The 14,083-nt window shown below is 45.3% G+C and overlaps 2 protein-coding genes across 7 annotated transcripts in view; one reads left to right on the top strand and one right to left on the bottom strand.

The window, feature by feature from the left end:
- LOC119453572 (cytochrome P450 3A14) overlaps positions 1-10,675 on the bottom strand; it is a 40,373-nt gene extending 29,698 nt beyond the window's left edge. Inside the window, exons 1-2 of the mRNA XM_037715617.2 lie at positions 10,539-10,675; positions 6,086-6,182 (exon numbers count right to left, since the gene is read on the bottom strand). Of these exons, the coding sequence (XP_037571545.1) occupies positions 6,086-6,182; positions 10,539-10,594 (153 nt within the window). The 5' untranslated portion in view covers positions 10,595-10,675. The remainder of the gene's footprint in view (positions 1-6,085; positions 6,183-10,538) is intronic.
- Positions 1-14,083, top strand: part of LOC119453574 (cytochrome P450 3A5) — a 143,290-nt gene that overhangs the window by 78,121 nt on the left and 51,086 nt on the right. The gene's annotated exons all lie outside the window — the stretch shown is intronic.

Raw genomic sequence — 14,083 nt, 5'->3', positions numbered from 1 at the left:
TGGTACGACATTGCTGGTCGACAAAGCGGACGGAAGGCCTCGCATGACTGACAGTTGAAACCGCGCAGAAAAACACGTGCGCCGGGCATGCCACCGATGCCGCCGTGTCGGGCGCGTCGTCCGTCGAAGCGGAAGCTGCCAGCAGACAGCGCGCCCCACAATTCCTTGCGGTTGCTCGTTTTACCGGTCACCTATTGCTGCAGCAGGTGTTCACTTTCGCCCGCTCAGCTCCGTCGAGGCGTTGCAGCCAATGAGAATTTAGGTGCCGTTTCACTGCTTCAGACACCTGAAGCCGGCTTTTTCAATAAATGAGCCATTTGATGCTTTTGCATCAAAACTATTGGCGTTTTTCAGCGCACAGAGGATTAGACAACATTAGCTTGAGGTTTGGTGAGCGCTTCCCTCGGGCTAGTGTATGCAGCAGGGTGTGGTTGGCACACAACTGATAAACGGGACCGTTGTTGTTTTGCAAAGTGGTTTTATTTAAACGTGCTTGTGTTTGTGCGCACAAACCTTATACCAGCAGTGGAAGGCAGAACGTTTCCCACTCTCCCCTGTAGAGCCCGTTGACTATATAGTTCATTTTTTACCGTCCAACGGCCGGCACGTCATTCGCGTCTCTAAAGACATTCAATGGACCTTATCAGAAAGCCATGTGGGCCCATAGCGGCAGCCTACTGAGGAACCCAGATGAAAGCTCGCCAGCTCAGCTATCGTCTATAACGGCCATGTATTAATGCGGAAGCATTCTTTGGCAAGTACCCAAACTGCTGCGTCACGGGAAAATGCGTGCGGAAAGCGTAATGCCGTCTACCTGCACAAAAGTGCGTAATTAGTGAAGTTAGGACATTCAATCATTATAATAGTGTAAATGCAGATGATTGGTAGCGTTATGAGCGATAAGCAAACATTTAAAAAAAAACGTGGGCAACATGCACTAGTGGTGCAAGGCTGATGTAAACAGCGGAGCTAGTGATCGACCTAGCTTCTTCCAAATTTTACAAGGCTTGGTTAAGTTTTGCTAGGAAATGCTAATTGCTGCTAGGCACAATATTCTGAATCGGCTCGCCGCCGACGCGCAGATTCTCGCTTGGCCGCGCGACGCGCTTCAAGGTGAGCGGCTTCTTCATCGGGTGTCCGGATCTTCGTTGGTCGTCCCATGTCAAGGCTCCATGTACTCGCCACAGAGTCAACGAGAGTTCTGCCGCCGTCGTGGCGGTTCCGAGCTTTATCTCCCTGGTGACGTCAGGGCCAAGCAGCGCCTCCACACTTACCGTGGAGTGGCTGGTCGAAACCTGCCGAGCCACCACCAGAGGCGCCTGCGGCAGTCAAGGACACCGCGCGCGTTCGGCGCGAACGCGGTTAAACTGGGAAATGCGAACGGCATCGGTAGTAGCCCTGTACGTTGCCTTGTTGGTGCTGCTACAATTTCTTTCTATCTCTCTCTGTCTCTCTCTCAATATCATGTCCTCTTTCTCTCTCCCGAGCATAGCACGCACCACGCGCATGCTTTCCTTCCCTCTCCTTAACGCCCCATGTCAAGGCAACATGTGCATGGCACAGAGAGGAGGCGAAGCACACGTCGCTCTGCGAGGTGGTTGCTAGGCAACGCGTGGTGGCATCATCGTTCAGCGAGGTTCTTTGTACACGCTCCAATGACTGACGGTTGGCTTAAACAGCTCCGCTGTTAATAAAGAAATAAACTTGATCAGAGAGAATACCCATATGAATTCACAGGGATCCATAAAAATGCGTGGGAAGCTGCATCGTAGGTGTCCCCCGCTGAAATTTGGAGGTCCGAGAACTTATATTTGGGGTTGGGCCAACCTAAACTGGGGTATGCCAACCTGAAATTTGGGGGTTTGCCAAGTAAAGTTTGGAGGTGGGACAACTTAAGTTTAGGGTTGGGCCAACTCGAAATTTCAACAAGAGCCAACTTGAATTTCCGGGGTGAGCGAACTAAAATTTGTGAGTGAGTCCAATTAACATTTCAGGGCGGGCCAACTTAAAATCTGACAGTGGGCCAACTTGAAATTTGGGGGTTGCTCAACTTAAATTTGAGGTGGGTCAACTTAAATTTGGAGGTGAGCCAATTTGAAATACGGGAGTGGGCCAACCTAAACTTGGGGGTATGCTTACGCATACTTATCCCCGTATTCAGAAATGCATCTTAAATTGAAATCCATGCTTGACTTAATACAAATGACTGTCGTGAATGCACCAAAGGAAACGCAATGAGCGTCTTGTGCACATTCATTACAGGCATCATAAATCAAGTCGAACGTGGGCTTCAAGTTAAGATACATTTCTGAATACTGGGGTTAGACAACTCCCGTGGAGTTTCTGCATTATTTTTAACAGTGAAGCTGTTTAAGCAAGCCCTAATTTGTGGTTCGTATCAAGAAACTATCATCATCAGCAATGAAGAAAGAAATAAAAGAAAGTAAACATTCGCCCCGAGGCGGGATTCGAACCTGCGTCCCCACTGTCCCAAGGCAAGGGTCGTAACAACTAGGCTACACAGCTTTTTTTTCATTATTGCATTAGTATAACAGTCAACCACGTAGTGACAAATTCGTAATTTTACAACTGTTTGATATGTAACAAGCGTTCCATACGGGGCGCCCAATCGGGTACACACTTCTTCAGAAATGAAATGAGAAACTCGCGAAAGTACTCTATAGCAGGGCGAGCATCAACGTCTACATGGTGAACAGCCATGCGTGACGTCCAATTACTATGCAGCGCCACTAACATAGTAATATCATATGGAAAACCATCCTCGTTATCAACCATTAGGTACCTTATTCCCTGTGCATCCTAAGGGAAATCCTTCTTTAAGGTCCAGGACATCCCAGAAGAACACGCCATTCCAGCATTGCAGGAACACGTGTTCAATCGTTTCAGGTTTGCGGCACAAGAAACTGTGGTCACCCCACGGAACGAAGAATCCCTTATCAGAAAGTCATGTCTTAACTGGCAAAACGCCTGCATGTAATTTAAAGAAGAAAGTTTTCACCTCAGGGCGCACAGGCATGGTTTTTACACGTTTCCCCTTTTCCCCCTCCCCAAATGTAGGGTAGCCAACCGGGCACGTCATTGGTTAACCTCCCTACCTTTCCCTCTTCGTTTATCTCTCTCTCTCTCTTTACACGTTTCAGCACGTTCCGCTATCTTCCTCCAGAGAAATGAGTGCGGTACAATGTAATTGGAAGAACAATATCACATAAGTCATTATACAATTTTTTACAAGACACTGCGCTTCAATATTCAATCGAGAAACGGGCCTCCAGGAAACGGCACGACTCAACAACCTGTTTAAGGTAACCCTGTAGTCGACCTTTCATTTTATTGGAAGAGATGACAAAGTTGGGCATAGCACTGACCAGTCGTAATTGGCAAACTGTGCGCAGGAAAGGATCCTGAACATCTCGAAGGTACAAAAAACGCGATAATAAATGCGATAAACTTAAGCCCCCATCACGAACACGCCGAAAAAGGTTGGTCCGACTTGTTCGTTCCCATGTCCATCCCCATATAAACAAGGCAAAAACTCGGTGAAGTCTTTGCACATTCGTTTGAGTACAGTAGAGCACTTGCAACACATACCACAATTTACTAATGGAAAACAAATTGCGAACCGTAGCACGAGCGACTCTTGCAGAATATGCTTGTATGCGAACCATATCATTGCGTTCGAGCGTCGTCGTCTTCGTCCACTGATGGCGCATTCGCACGCGCTCGTGCCAGTGCTCTGCGAGGTGAAGATGTTTTGCGCACTGTGCTCGAGAGAGAGAGAAAGAAAATGAGAGTGCGCGCGCGAGAGAGACGCCCATTCACGGAACGGGTTTGCGGGAACGCGGTCGGCATTGCAACGCGGTGTGGGTGTTGCAAGCTGCGCTATGCAACGCGCAGTGACAGCCGTAAGTCCAAGACGCGCGAAAGGAAATTATCATCATGATCATCATTAAGATTGAAAGTTCGCGCGCACGTCCGGATAATACTGGGCTATGGTCACCCAGCTTCGCTGTTTCAAGCGTTGCGCTGCCGAGTGCAAGGTTAAGCGTTTTTTTTTTCTTGTGCGTCATGACGGGCACAAGGAACATCAAGCGTTTTTTTGTGGTTATAGGTCAGCAAGTGCTGTGCAAGCTGCCTGATTTTTTCTCACATTCCTCACCGCGCATCAAAGCTTGAGAAATTACGTAAGTCAGAACTTTTTACGTTGTTTGTAACTAGAAGCATTGTCTGCAAGGGAAGGGACATGCGTTTTCCTCTTAAAATATTTAAAAAAATATTTCTCCACTGACAGCAGCTCCATTCATGCTCAAATCTTGCAGGAAAATTGCATTTATTCGCCCGGGCTGTTAAAAGTAGCACTAGACATTGTTACTTGCTTAGTTTGTCAAGAAAGAACTGCTAATTTGTTTTCACCTGAACCTCTCAGATGCAATCCAAGCATTTATTAGAACATTATCTCGAAGCCTCTTTGGCGTATTTGATATGGCGAAGGTGACATTCAGGCAGGTTTAAGACATTACGAACTGCGCGGACGCAGGCGCAGACAAATTCGCAGTTTTTTCAGAAGCCTGGCAAGCTTTAGCAGAAAGTATTATATATGCATATACAGTCAAACCCGGATATATCGAACCCGCATATAAGGAAATAATTTGTTTAACAAACAGCACTAAAATCCCCTTGAAAATTTTTGTAAAAAATTGTTATTTCATATATCAAACTGCCTATATTTCCAGCTTTCCTGTAATCCCCTTCACTTTCGATGTCCGGGTTCGAGAGTAATGTATAAAACACGCGGGTCATGTCACTTGCGTCGTCTATAATAAGGGCGCGCGTGGCCTCCGAAATTCGCTTCTAGTAATTGCTCGGGGGTGCATCTGAGAGGTGTAAACGACGGCAAATTCGCAGTTATTCCTTTAAAAAAACTAGGCAAGTAACAACGCCATGCGTGACAATGAACGATTTAGGCTATAAGACGTTATCTTTCTGCAAAACGTTTGCAAGAACGGAGCTAAGGTAAGCGCAAAATCCTTTTTCTACGATTTTACACGTTTCATAATGACTCATCTAAGCTTCGCCGCGATACAGATATCAATTATTGTGAAATCATTTAGCTCGCAAAGATAAATAATACCCACCTACGCAGACCTCAGGACCTGAGATTATGATAAAGCGGATGGCGTAGGATCTCAGATGCGGTCTGTGGATTAGGACTGCCAGAGTGTGCTGGTGAGTGTTCGCGTACAATTGTGATCGGCTGTCTGCGGCTCTCCCTTATCTCAACAATACACCGTGCACTCTTCGCCTCATTTCACAACTGTGATGCGGTGAAGCTATACAGGCCTCTTACCGCGACGTCTAGTTTGTTAAGTTATTGGTCTTGTTGATGTTGCCCATCGAGGATTTCACAGGGTACACAGCACCTTCGACTGCAACCTTTCTTCTTTGTCTGTGGCATGCTTAAGGCAGTGAAATAATCGTAAAATGCTTGCCGAAGGCTTCGTAGTATGTACCATTAGCAGCTCGCCGACAACAACCGACCACCGCAAAATATAAGCCAAACTTCGAAGAACAAGAAAGAAAAAATTACACGACGTCTTCAAATTCGCATTGAACAGCAACTGCCCGGCGCACCCTCTCGCCAAAAGTTTCCACCAGGGGAAAGCGTGGCTCTGCATCTTTCTGAAAAGGTACGTTCTTCGCTTGTGGGCAGTGCGTGCGCCGTGGAAGCGGTGGCGATGATGGCGATGCCTGTGGCGGTGAAAACGCGGCTGAAGTGTCTGTATGATTGATAATGCAATAAACATAACAGCGCTGTATTGGATCAAAGGAACACGCCGACACCGGGGGGCGACACACTGAAAATATGATCCCTATGGTGGCCGCATTAGCGACACAAGGCCATAGAGCTTTACAAATTGTAATGGCACATAAATGTGTATGCTGAATGGGAAAAAGCTGCGAACACAAAGACTTTTGGAGGCAAAGACGGTTGAACGTGTTTTAGGTCAATTTAATTCAGCATCGTTTGCGCAAACCGACAATGAACGCATGCTGCTAACGCGCTTACCAAGGAATGGTACTCCCAGAGATTCCCCCACAGGAGATTGGGCTCTGGTCCTGGAATGCCCAGTTCCTTGAAATACGAGAACTTCTTCTTGCGCCACCTGTACGCACAGTGAATCAGTGAATAAGATGTTTGGTTTCAGAAATAAAGAACGTGGTGTGGATTCATTGTCGAACACCAATAAGTGTAGGAAAAACCGGTCACTTCAAAGGCGGGCATCTGGCGACCATAACGTCTTATGGTCTGAAATTGTTGAGTATTCAGTGAAGCCAGGGAACGATTTGATAAATCTGCCTTGTAAACTTACACCAAAGACTCAAATAAATCACAACACAGGTTTGTGTCGCGGTCTGAAAGTTTCCACAGACATACATTAAAAAATTACTGTTGAGACGTCGTCGAAAATTTTAATGAATTTTCCAGTTTAGAAGAGCGCTGTTGTGCATTATTTTAATTACTTCATTATCCTACACGACGCCGCCAATCCTTGTTATTATTGTATGACTGAGTTTAATCTTTAGCTAATGCAATATTTCGATAAAATAGGCGAAATTAAAAAGGAGATAAAACGCGGCTGATTTTCCTCAGGCTTTGCTCCAGCAGCATTAACGTCGACTGCAACGTCAAAGCATCGCTTCCATGCCATTAATTATACCCACTTCGATCCACACTGAGAAAAAAAAAGCTCGTTTTCTCACAAAACTGACTCGACTAGCACTTTTTAAATCTAGTTGATGATTTTATTGCTTCTTGTCTTTTTCTACTTATGCCATGTTTTGTCGTGTTCTGTGCTTTTCTGGGAACACTTACGACATGTAATGCTTATCAAACACGTAAGATTTTTTCTGCATGAGCTTTATTTGAATGCGATTTGACAGTTGCGCCACATGTGAAATGCTCCTATGTAGCAACTGCTTTCAAAATAATCCAATTATTTTAGGTGTATATAAATGCGAAGAGCTACTGTTGTTGCAGTGAATGAACGAGACCATTTTTGTGCAGAGGGTCTTGACAATTAGATGACCCACAGAATTATTGGAAAGGCCCATTAGTTACGCGAGACATGCACAATAGGAGGCTGTTTGCAACTGCATTTAAACAATTCAGTCGCTGTTTGCATTCTTATTACTGCATTGATCTGCAAAATACACATCACTCGCTCGAATTACACACCATTCACACACTAAAATTATTCTCCGACAACTGACTTGAATACTCTAGACGTAAAGTCCACGTAGGGCAAGGTGAATGCCGCTACTCTGAGCAGCCTACCTACGCATATTTCTGCGTATTCTCTGTGTCTTTTCAGGGTCAATAATGGAAGTTATTGCTGGAACAGAAAACGACATGCTATACCATAATGGAGCTTTAATTTGTAACAGCAAAATAATGTGGCTGTTCATTTAATGCAACCCGACGCAGATGAAACTACAAAAGCAATGTTCGAGACAACCGTCGCACAATCAACTTAGTTTGTTTGCGAAGGAATAACGGGACAACAGGACCACAGACACGAGTGTCTGTCCTCGTTGTTGTTTGTTGCTTCTGAAAAGCAGGCACCAACCGACCCATGTTAGCACACTGTGAACTTAATTCACCATTTGTGGTTGAGCTAATACGAAAATGCTTGTCTATTTTCACGTCAAGGCTCGTAAAATGTTGCGTTCTTTTCTTGTAATTAACGAGCTGTTGAACTTTCCTATACGATCCCAAACCAGTGACAAGCATTTTATATGCTGCTGAATATCGCTGAATGCCGAGATATCTGACCCGTAGGAAACCGCTCACTTTCATCTTGCAAATTTTACGTGTCTTGTGTGAATCTAAATGAACACAGATGTATTGACGCTTACACGGTGCGCACGGGCGGACAATATATTCCACGTGTTCATTCGGTTCAATACCCAGCTGTCGATGGTCTTCTTTCTTCTTGCCTTATGTTGGCTTGTGTTGCCTTATGTGACAGTAATTAGTGCAGTGAAAACAGAATTCTATTGTCTCATTGAATTTCAGTTCATTCTTTCTATGATCGAAACGTTAGAGTAGCAAGATACTGGCTTCGTTACGTTGGAGCGCCTCAAATCAGCAAGAGAACCATTGAAAAGACTAGCTTCGACTCCACCTTGCACCCAATGCCGTAGCTCAGGGACTGTGGTATTGCGCTGCTCAGCACTAGCTCGCAGGTTTGACTCGAAACCCAGAAGCCACATTTTAATCGTGGAGGAGTGCAAAAAAAGATCGTGTAGATAGATGTAGGTGCGCCGTAAAGACCTCCAAGTGGTTAAAATTATTCCGGAATCCCCAACAACGGCGTTCCTCATAATCATATTGCAGTTATGACATGTAAAACCCTTGAAATAATTTTGTTCACTTATTTCGGGGGAGATTACTTAAACGGAGATGGTAAGCACACATTTAAATAATTTAAATAACCAGCTACCGCTCATTTAGGTCATCCAAGGCGATATTTTGCTTGGTACTAAAAGTGCACTATTTAGGCATCGTTACTCACAGTTTTTAAACAGAACGTTCCCGCCTTATGAGGCAACGGCCAATTGGACTTATGAGGCAACACAGATCCCCCGTCCTAAAAGCTATACACAACGCTGAAAACCGAACTTCACCAGCAAGTCGACAAACATGCGATGAAATCCACTAGCGTAAGAATCGTGGCGAACATGGCAAAGTAATTATCTTGGCGGCTTTTTTTTTTAAATACAACATTGGCGTATTTGCACATTTTTGGTTGGTGTGCTTTGTAGGATTTCGCCATTAAAGAAATGTTAGCAACACTGCCCCTCACCGTACCACAAAATGCGTGCCATTTATGTTAGCTTCACCATGTTACTGACACTATTCCATTCGTGTTCCCTGGTCGATGCCTAGGCTACAAGTTGTCGTTCCCGACACAAATTGCAATGCTGCAGTTCTCGTGTTGAGGGCTCACTGAAGCGCCTACCTATGCACAGTAGTATATGCGGTCAAATGAAACCAAAAATGCCATCTGTGTGACAAAATCTTTTAATTAGGACCTTAAACAGAGAATTCCAACACAACATCATGCTCTGTCTCAGGAATTGTCAACTAGCAGCAAGATTGCTGCAATATCTAGTGCGCGTTGACTTGGGCACTTCAGATTAAGGAATACGCTGCGATCACTCCGTATTTTAGCTTTTAACAAAGCTGGCTGCGATACGGCTAGAATTTTTTTAGGCTTTTCGCAAGATTCACCAAGCTCAGCCTGACCTAACTGTGAAAATTAGGACTTGAAGACTGATGAAATTTGTTACTTTTCGAATTTACGACCTATAATGGAGTACGCATGTGCAATATGGGACTCGCACACAACTTATCACTACGATGGAGTGTGTCCAAAACCGAGCCGGCAGATATGTTGCGCGTGATTATCATTTTTTCAGCAGCGTACTAACGCTATAGTTAAAGCGGGTCGCTTGTAAGTAAGCGTGGACATCATGTGAAAGTAGCGATAATGTACAGCTTGTAGTTTCACAAAATTCGGATTAACTGTATACTCTACCACCGTACTTTGTTACTGTGCGCCGTGACCATGACTATAAAGTACATGAGGTCTCCTTGACCTACTTCTGTTTTTCAGGCGCCATATCCCCAAATACTATAGCATCATGGGACCTATTGCCCTAGTGCATTACGAAATATCAAACCCAGGCTTCTTTGAAGGTCATGTTGCACTGAATTGTTAATGAGAAATCGCCTTGTTTTACTTGCGATCATTCGCTGCATATTATTACGGACGATCTTCCACGACATTATGGACTAGTTAACGTTGTTTCTTTCTTTTCCGTAATATTCCTTTTAAATTGATATTTCTGTGAAGATTTTGTATACTCATTTATGTGGTAAATAGATATATTCCTGCAAGCGTTTACCCTTCTTCTGTAATTTTAATGCCATATTGGTGCTGCAGAGTATGCTAAGAAAAAGCTAAAAATAAATCAATAAATACACTATATTTTGTTTGGCTAGGAGTTAGGTTGCTAAGTGGCTAAGTGTCTAAGTGGCTAGGTTGCCATGGACATTTTTGTTGTCACGCAGATTACAGGCGTGTGACAGCTGAATTAAAACCGGCTGTATGTCTTTTTTCAGCGACAATAAAAAGATAACTAGTGCAGCCTTATGCCCCAAATCAACAGATAAACGATGAAAGATGCGTGACATGATTAAGAATAATTTCATGTAAAGCAGCCAGTATATTTTTCCCCATTGTCGGGATTTTCCGCATCGCGACCTGGTCGACAAGTGACTACTGCCGTCGTGAACCGAGCCATTTGGCCTAATGATGAAAAAACAACTATACAATAGTCATTGAGCCAGTGAAGCGTGCTTTTTCTGCGAGAATTGGGGCCACGTAGAATACAAAAAAAGACAGCTCACTGAGTGATACACTTATAACTTTAACATAAGCATGGCCGCTTACCGAATGAAAAGTGTCAGCGCAACCAGGATGACAGCTACGCTGAACCACAGAGCCATGGTCGCAGTCTCCTAGCTGCCAGGGATACTGCCCACTACTGAAACCGCACACAACCTCGAATAGGCCCGCAAGTCGCCCCTAGGTGCCCTCGTTGGGATTATCTGCTCTTTATTCATCGGCTCTGCCACACGTTTTGTCCTTGGCGTCAATACCGGAAACTTATCGACGTGGCATTCCTCCCGCTGGCAATCTCGAGCAGCTCTACACAGGGCGCAAACAAATGTTGCCACTTCAAGTGGCCTGTATTTGACATACACGTGTTTTGCTGTCGCAGTCCTTGCTGTACGTTTCCGGAGAATGCCCATGACAAGAGAGCGGGAGCCGGAGAGAAAAGAATTATAAAGATGCTCATTGACAGACATTACGTCAGCGACACGTGACGACTTCGATCGACTTGGCAGAGTTAGAAACAGCAAGTGCGTTGCGATGCTAAAGCTCGGCCAAAATGTCATTGGATCTACGGCTAGTGTATTGGGAACAAGATACCTAAATACCTCTGCTTCTTTCAAATATTTGGGTTTGACCTTCGCCAATGGAACGGCGTGCTTTCTGGCATGTGGGACATGTCATACAGATGGCTGCACTTTGATGCTTCTTGTTCATTTCTTACTTTTTTGCACTACATTTATGCCGGTATAATGCAAGGTTTCCCTTCACTCGAATCTGTTCCTCGATTCTATTCTTCGAGTCTAGTAGATCATCCTGCATTCACGGCGGGCCGATGCCGATACAAAGGTGGGCAGAGCACTGCTCAAACCACTCAGGAAGCTCGGAAAGGAAGCAAATTGGAATAAAAACGTTTTATTATCGCAGCCGGACATTCTCTGAAGGCATGCTATATGATTTCTTGCTTCGTTTCTCAAAAATTTGATAACAGAGCTATGGTAGTCGCTGGTGTACGGTGCGTGTTGAGTCACCATGCGAGGGTTCATTTCGGGACAACCGCGCTGCTTCATTCTTTGAAGCACGGCTAATAACGCCAAAAAGTTGCTTTAGAATTTCAAGCTGTTTCTATATAGTTGCTCAGCTTGAACATATTACTTTTTATGTAGTTGAAAATCTGATGGAATTGGTTAGGGTGGAAATAACAGCTCCATGAAATGACAACATTTATGGTTGTTACCAATGACTGCAGTCTTAAGGAAATAAAAATGGCTAACACTTGAAATGGCAACATTTGTTTGCATACTGTGAGTAGTTGCTCAAGGTTGCCAGCAAGAGGGCCCGTATTTACAAAAAGCTATTGCGCTATAATTGTCTGTAACAGAAAATTCCAGGCAATCCTAATGTTGTGCACATTATTAACGAAGGTGGCCAATAGATGGCACATTGCGCTTAAGAATGAAGGCGATTTTGAATTCAACCCATGATATCCCAGAACTGCAAGCGTTTCAAGTTTTGCCCGCCAAAGATGACGGTTCAAAGTGGCGAATTGCGGAGTAAAAAATATAACGCGTCTGTTCCTTTAGCAAACAATGCTTTTTGCCGTGCAACTTCGTTGATAAACATGCAGCTAATTTTTCGAAAGTAGCGCAGCTGCAATATGGCTCGTCTGACCAAAGTCCCGCGCAGCAGTCGCCTCGGCCAGTATCGCAAAACGCCTGTCTGTGGTTAGAAACAATACTGCCAACGACACACATAACATCGCTATTTTCATGGAGATTACATCCTCATATGTCAAGCAGTGCCAAGAATTTCTTAGAGTGACTGCGTCATGGCCGCTAAAGCCTTGGGGTATAGCGTTATTCGGTTGAGCAGAACGCTATAGCGACAAATGGTGTCACTCTATGGAGCCGTTATTCCACGCTAGCCTATTCATCAGTTTTTTCACTGGCCTTTCCATATAGAACCATAAATTTCAAGCTGCGATCCTAAATATAACAACCTACATGTAGCTTTTGACATTGCCTGTCTTCACCGCAATACCAATATTGCTGGGCATTGCATCACCTTCCGGTGGATACATGGCCACGCCGGTGCTTCGGGAAACGAAACGTAAATGAAGCTACCCGAAATGGACTTCAATACCAAAATTTTAGAAGAATATTTTTTTACAAAGGACGACACTTAGAACTTGGCAAAACAATGTGCCTATGAAGAAAAAGATCGCCTCTGAAACCTGCCGCTTCACCAGATAACTTCTGTGATCGATTGGCCCTAGAGCAAAATCACTTCCTCGCCAGAAATTCTACCATCAGCTTCGACTGAGCGTGGAATTCAGGAACAATTATCCATATCGCATAGAGCCTACCACTGATCCCTGCTGTGATAACAGTGACAGCTTAGAGACAGTGGGGCACATATTACTTGAATTGCCCACGTACCGTGTCGAGATACAGTCTTTTAAATGCAAAATGGACATGATTTGTCGTGATCCGCTAATGTTACCCAGAATCTTAGCTCTAATGCCCGGCCCTTGTCGGATTGATTGGTCCTAATACCTATGAGAAATTGGTCTTCGCTGAAAGCTTTCGATTCGCTATATGATATAGAAAAGCCTAAGTTCACCCATCGTCTGATCTGGAAATATCATTATCAGGTTGACTCGCGCGTTTCATATTTATTTTTATTATCTCTCGTTTTCCCGCTCCACTTTGTGTACTTCATATTTATTTTTATTTTCTTTCTTTTTTTCCCACTTTCCTCTGCAGTCCTTTAATCCCCACCCCCTCCCTATACAGCGTGGGAAGGCAGCGCTTGCATAGACACCAACAAAAAATCTGTTTCTAAATATTATATTTATTACAGCGAAGCTCTTAAGGGCTCACTCTTCTATGGTCGCGTCCGGTTGTAGAAAAAGTTGCAGTGGCTTAGCTCGGCTATGCCAGGATACACGTAGCGTTAGCAAAGGTTCAGCTGATTATTCTTAGCTTTCCTGGTTGTCTCCTACGCTCAACCGCTAATTGCCAGGCAACTACTTCGGGATCCGATGAGTCAAGCTTCTCCGTTCTTCTGCGCTGTTGAGCAGCATTTGCGCTCTCCTTCTCCATGGCTATACCACACTGGCAAACGCCAGTCAGAGGCGCAGCGGCTCCAGCGCAGTGTCAGACGGCGACTGCACAGCGAGCGCGCGCCGGCGCCAGTGCGTCTACGTCACTCCTCTGGAATGCGCAGACCGGCGGCGGTGAGTCGCGCGCGGCGGCGGCGGAGTGCGCGAGAGGTGCCGGCTCCGGTGGCTCCGGTGCGCAAGCCGTGTGACATCACTGATCCTTGCGCATGCGCAGCACGGCTCTTGATGTGCCGCGCGAAACGGGCTTGGCTAGACCAGTGTAGCTAACGCTACAAAAAAACTCTCATTGGCCGTATGCTGTATGTGCGAGTGAAAGCGCGCGAGGGACGCGCGCTTTCACGGGGAGCGAACGCACGGCGGAGATCGAACGCGATTTCCCAGTGGAAGGGGAGCGGTGGGCGAGGAGGGCAACGAGGCACCCTAGACTGTGCGCGTGCATGCCCGCTCTCCCATTGCCGCGCATGCGCGCAGCCACACC

The sequence above is a fragment of the Dermacentor silvarum genome, chromosome 5 (assembly GCF_013339745.2).
Source record: "Dermacentor silvarum isolate Dsil-2018 chromosome 5, BIME_Dsil_1.4, whole genome shotgun sequence".
Lineage (NCBI taxonomy): Eukaryota > Metazoa > Arthropoda > Arachnida > Ixodida > Ixodidae > Dermacentor > Dermacentor silvarum.
The sequence above is the reverse complement of the archived record's forward strand: the minus strand, read 5'-3'. Positions and strand labels throughout refer to the sequence as shown.